The following is a 6,000-nucleotide window of genomic DNA, read 5'->3' as shown; positions in this document are numbered from 1 at the left end:
CCCTGGCATCATCCTCTACGTGCAATTTTGAGCAAATTCTGTCTCCTTGACCTTCATGATATCCAAAGTCTGACCTCCTCCCTCCACTTCCGCGGTCCCAGGTCCCAGCTCTGGTCTCATCCAGCAGCACTTCCCTCCGATTCCAGGCTCAGTCTTACCGATTTCTCCTCTTGCCTCAGGCTTCAATATGCTCAGCACAGTTGCTGATTCTGTTTTTAATCTAAACATTTCATGTTTTTTAACCTTGATTTTTAAAAACATTGCGTTGGAATATTTTTATCTTGGTCAGAGTTGTTTTGTGTCCCCTTAAATTTCCTGCTGCAATGTCCCCTCCTGCTCCCCCAGAACCACATCCCCCCTCATTGCCATCTGCCCGGGACACTGATACATGGGCATTGCTTTGCCTGTTTCCTGTCTTCCCCCCTAGATGCTCCTGGCTGCGGCCCCAGGGGTCTGGCAGAGAGATGTTTAGGAAGTATGTGTTCAGTGGGCTAATAGGATCTGAAGGAGTAACAAACTGAGAAAATGCTCTTGAAGGAGTCCATCTTGGTCTGGGGTCAGGCAGGAAGAGTCCAAAGGTCTGAGGTGGGCATGCCCCCCGGAGGCTGGGAGGCAGGGTGCCAGGTGAGGGGTCTGGATTTTCCTCTAAGTGCTCCGTGGAGCCCTGGAAGGAGATAAGGGAGGGGTGACAGCCAGGTCCGTTTGGAAAAGCTCCCTTTGGCTGCCACAAGGAGCTAAAAGGGAGGGAGGAGGCTGGAGGCTGGGAGGCCAGGGAGGAGGCCGAGGCGGCGGGGCAGATGTTCAGGTGGGATCCTGTCAGGTGGGGGGAATGAGGAGGGAAGAGTGGAGGGCTCCAGGGTCTGGCTTGTGAGGGATGAACAGGTTTGGAGGAAGGGCCAGGACTTAGGCTGTGGGTGTCACACGGTCTGGGCTGGAGTCACATGGGAGAGGTCGGCTTGTAGACGGAGACCCCGGTCAAGGTTAAGGTTGAGACCACTGCGTTCTACAAACTGAGGGCACTTTGTTGGGCACCCTGGGACATCAATCATATGGGGAGCTACAAGCCCGCCTCCCCCCAAATTCTTGACTTGGGTGGCTGAGAGATATATACGTATACAAATCCACACAACTCAAACATCAAGACCTAGAGAAAAGACGGGCTCATGTCAGCACCCATAATGAGTGCCAGCTGTAACCTGTAGTGATTAAAAACCAAATTGAATGAATGTGTGAACGGGTCAGGGAAGAATTTCTAGAGGAAGACAGCTTTGAGGACTGAGGAGCGGCTGGGCAGAGCTGAGGTGGGCAGGGGTGTGGACAGGGAATTCCAGGCAGACTGGGCAGCCAACCCCCATCCTTGGAGGCCCGGTCCTGAGGGTCCCGAAGGGGGTGGGGACAGAGGGTCTGGGGGTGGGTACTGGGATAATCACCTGAAATAAACTACAACAACTGGTAGGTTTGGGGCAGCAGCCACTCTGCTAGAGGAGCACCGGCAAGTGCTGGGACAGCCCCCGGACGGAGGGGGAATGGTCCAGAAGCTCCCGTGGGCCAGCGCTGCCGGAAAGCCTCCCCTCCCTGCGGCCAGAGCCCGGCCCCTCTGCTCTGGGCCTGGAACACGCTGCTGCGGAGGGCGGAGCTGCAGGGCCCAGGGAGGGGCCGCCTTCAGTCTCAGGCCGGGTTTTTACAAGACTGATTTATTAACTATGATACATATCACATAAGGCCTTTTCAGTTTTTTACACCATTCCCATTGAGACAAGTACAATACTTTGTAGCAAATACATGATTTTAAAAAACAAAACCAAACAAACACACCTCAGTCCGAGATGCCTCAGCCCTGGGTGGCGGCTGACCATGCACTAGTCGGGCCGGAGCCTCAACATACCCACGTGTTCAAAGAAAGTCTGGGGATTAAGCAAACATTCCTAACACCAGCTAGAGGAGGTCTTGGTTAAAGCCCCTAAGTACAAAGAAATAACTGTTATACTTTCTTTACATACAGTTCTCCACTTCGCTGCAAAACAGAATTTTGGGCACACGGCCAGACTACTAACACATTTCAATACCATTAATGTTTTTGTTTTTCTCAGGAAACTCAAAATATTTGTTAATTCAACATATATAAAGATCATTTAACATGTGAAAATACAAGTACCAGAAAAATAAGCTGGCAGCAGCACTGTTCCAAATTTTCAAACAAGGTTTATTCCCATAAAATTCAGACATTTCCTTTTTGTAAATGTACACAGGGAACATGATTCTTTTTTATGCAAACAATAACTTACGCTGTCCCCACTACATCAAGTGTGACATCACTGCTGTGAGAGCGGCCGGCCAGAGGGAGCTGCTGGGGCGAGCAGGTGCGGCCACCTCTGCCCTCGGGGATTGGCAGGCGGCCAGCTGGAAGGTGGCTCCGAGGGAAGAGCCGAGTGGCCTTTCCCCTCACACCAGCCCCTCCCTGGTGCCACTCCCAGGTGTGACTTAGGTGTCTGCACACGGGACTCAGGCTGTCCTCTCACCCAAGAGGCAGTAAGTGGCTAGAACCTGCCAAGCAATGCGAGGGCAACTGTCTGCAGCGCTGACCACCCCAGGGGACAAGGCAAAGCCTCTGCGCTCTGGGCCATTCCGATGCCCGTGCCCACCGCGCCCCTGCACTATGGATGTGGCGCTGGTTCCCTCGGCCACTGACCACGCTCTCCCTAGGATACCCCCCTCCCCAGCCGTGTGTTCGCACAGGAGGGCGGGCAGGGTGCAGTGGAGAGGACTTTAGGTCACAAATGCTGCAGGTTGTATTCAAGTTTCAGGGCTGAGGCTGGAACACCCGTGACCTGGGGAAGGTCTCCCTCCAGCCTCCCATTCCTTCCGGAGCTCAGGGACAGGGACCCCTGCTGCCCACCCTGGCACATCCCGCTGAACCCTCCCAGAAGCCCGCTTCCCGGAAGCAGGGAGAGCCAGGCGGCGGCGGGGTGCAGAGCGGGCTTCTCTCGGCATCCCTCCTCAAAATGCCGACGGCGGGCATGCTGGCTGGACAGATGCTGACCCGATGTGCAGCACAGCCCAGAATCCAGCAGACCCACAGCCACGCTCCTAGCTGTGGACCACCTCCCCCCCCCCCGCACCCCCGCAGCATTGCTGCCGCAGACCAAGGGCTGCCCGCCCCCTGCCCGGTGCCTCCACTCCTGTGGGCTGGCTGGGGAGAGAGCTGCTGGGGGACATGGACCAAGACATCCCTAGCTGACCCCTTTCGGCCAAGGCCAAGTCCTGCCTGCCGCTCCCTCAATTCTGAGCGCTGTGGGTTGCAATCCATTTAAGGCAGTTCCCAACATGCACCCCAGATCTCCCTCCTGGGTCCCCTCCGAGAGCCCATCTGGTGTGAAGGCAGACCTCCGACTGGAACTTGGAACCACCAAGAAATGTCCTCGAGCCCGTCAGCCTGGAGAAGCAGAGAAGAGGAGCTAAAGGGTTAGCAGAGCCAATGGAAACCATGGAGCCGCCTGCACACCTTCAGAGCCCGGCCGGACAGAGGCCCCGTGAAGGGGCCCAGCGGCTCCCTCCACAGGGTGAGCATGAAGCAGTTGCTCCTTCTGTCTGAGGCGCCTCAGGAATGGGGCGGCGTGGGGGCTGGTGAGTGCCTGGTGCAGGGCCGAGGTTGCAGGCGGCGGTGAGGCAATGGAGGGAACCAAGCTCCTTTTGTTAGTCCACACGGGACAGTGGCTCCAGGCCACCCTCACGGTTCCCTTGAACCACATCCAGTACCTTGAAGGGCCGACTGGGAGCAGGTGAGGTGCCCTAGGAAAGGGAGACGTGACTTCCATGGAGGATTCCTACACTTGCCCGGGGGTCTGGTCTGCCGACCTGGGTGAAAACTGGACCCTGCCCACCCGACCGGGGGCACGGGCCCAGCACCCCCACCAGGAGGACACACCGCCCTCCAACGCTTACACAGAACAGACGTGTGCCTGGGGTTTGCTTTTGGACTTGTGTTCTTGGGGGGGTAAACGCACAGGAAGCACACACTGAAGTGCCAGCTTATCCAGAGGAAGTCAGTGAGCAAGGGCCTGCCCCCCTCCGCTGCCAACAGGGAGCGTTTGGGGCTGGGGTGGCTGAACATGGTTCCGAGGCAGCCCTGTGTCAGGCCACCCCGCTGAGGTGACCAGGGCATGCGCGAATATACCACAGGTGCTGCTTAAAGTGCAGAGACCGGAGGGCTGGGTGGCATGGGGGGGCCTCCACACACCTCGGGTACCTTAGTGTCGGGCGTCTCCACTGCAGGAGTGGGGGTGGCCTTAGCGGGCTGCTGTGTTGTGGGGCAGAGGTGGGTGTGAGAAGGTTCTCCCAGGGGCCAGGAAGCTGAGGGGAAGGCCACGGGAGGGGGGGTGGTGTGACACCGTTGCTCTGGGGACTGATGGCTTTTGTGCCTGTGGCTCCTCGGGCCTGCTGGCCCTGGGAGCATGAAGGATGCATGTGGGCAGCAAATCACCACCCCCTGCCCTCTTCCCACAAGCAGCGCTGCTGGCGGCATTCGATGGCCCAGGATGAAAACGACTCCACTTCAACACCAAACACACTGAACCAACCCCCAGGTGCACCCTGCACCCTCAGCTGTCCCCTCCCTCACAGGCGTACCACTCCCCCCACGCACACGCACACGCACACGCACACGCACACACATGCACACAGTAGTGTTTCCATAGTACTGTAGTGTGTCCGAAGGCAGACCAAGTTCCAGGCTGGTCTGCTGGTCTCCCCGCTCCGCCCACTAAGGGCTAAACCATCTTTTGGGGAAGGGGGACCTGGTGACAGTGAGACCCCAACCGGCTCTCAGGCCGTCAGCCCCGGCTCCTGGCTTTGCTGCCACAGAGAAGGGCCCCCTTCCCCCTGCCTGCCTCTCCGAGGGGAGGGAGGAGAGCTGAATCTTCTGGTAGTGTCTTCCTTTTTCTTTTTAACCGTCACTGGACTTTCCCATTTTCCTCCCAGTGTTCCTTGGCCGCAGAGGGAAGGCATCCCAAAGCCCGTGAAGGGTGGTGGGGCGGAGGGGAAAGCTGCGCTCCCGGATCCAGACACAAAGCTCCTCCCTCAGCACTGCACCCTGGGGTGGCAGCACCCTGTCCCACATGTTCCCAAGGAGGACGCTGGACAGGCATATAGGAGGGAAGAGACAGACGGGAAGTGTTCTCCGGGGTTGCTAGCCCTGCCCTGGGGTGGCCTGCATCTCGGAACCTCCTCCTTCCGCCGTCCAAGGCCAGGGCTGTCCAAGCAGTGGGCGATGCACCGAGGCCAGTGTGTGCGGGCAGGCGGGCCAGGGAGCAGTGAACGGATGAGGGCCACTGGGGCTGCTGCCTGACACGTCCAGTCCTCCAAGGGGTCCGTGACAAAGGGTAGGGCCCACCGGGCCACTGCCTGTAGCCAGCCCCAGGGCTGAGAGCTGGGCTTGGGGCATCTGACAGCCCAGTCTCTGGTGGACTGTCGGCTAGTGCTACCGCTGAGGTTTTGAGGTGACAGGGCAGAGGGGACACCCTGCCCACCCCTGCCCAGTGGACCTGGCTGTGTACAAGGCCAAAGGCCACCTTACCGAAGAGAGAAGACAGTTTCCTTTTGCCCCAGAACTTGGTGACTCACAGCGTGTGCTCAGCTTGAAGCTGGGAGGGCAGCAGTGGCTGCATCGGGGACTGGGGGGTGGGTGGAGGCGACTGGGGGGGTGATGGCTGGCTGGTGATGGGTGTGGAGGTGAGAAAGGGCACGGTGGAAGCCACGGCGGAGGGGGAGCTGGGCGTGGCGCCGGGAGGCTCGCTGATGGGCCGATTGTAGAAGAAGAAAGGGCACTGCTGGATGAAGAGCTCGATGATTGTCTGATAGGTCCGCGTGGCCGTGAGCGCGTCCATGGTGCTGAAGTCAGGCCTCATCAAGGTGGGCCAGAAGCAGATGGAGAGGTTCTCACTGGTCATGAGATTCACCTTGTTGTTGTGGCTGACTCTGTAGGTGATACCAAATTCACGGTCA

The 6,000-nt window shown here is 58.4% G+C and overlaps 1 protein-coding gene across 1 annotated transcript in view; it reads right to left on the bottom strand.

Annotated features, from left to right (window-relative positions):
- Window positions 1-5,545: 5,545 nt before the first annotated feature.
- ARHGAP35 (Rho GTPase activating protein 35) overlaps window positions 5,546-6,000 on the bottom strand; it is a 140,334-nt gene continuing 139,879 nt past the window's right edge. Inside the window, exon 7 of the mRNA XM_008154436.3 lies at window positions 5,546-5,973. Coding sequence (XP_008152658.2) covers window positions 5,616-5,973 — 358 coding nt within the window. The 3' untranslated portion in view covers window positions 5,546-5,615. The remainder of the gene's footprint in view (window positions 5,974-6,000) is intronic.

Source organism: Eptesicus fuscus, chromosome 21 (assembly GCF_027574615.1).
Source record: "Eptesicus fuscus isolate TK198812 chromosome 21, DD_ASM_mEF_20220401, whole genome shotgun sequence".
Taxonomy (NCBI): domain Eukaryota; kingdom Metazoa; phylum Chordata; class Mammalia; order Chiroptera; family Vespertilionidae; genus Eptesicus; species Eptesicus fuscus.
Note: the sequence above shows the minus strand (reverse complement) of the source record. Positions and strands in the feature narration are given on the sequence as shown.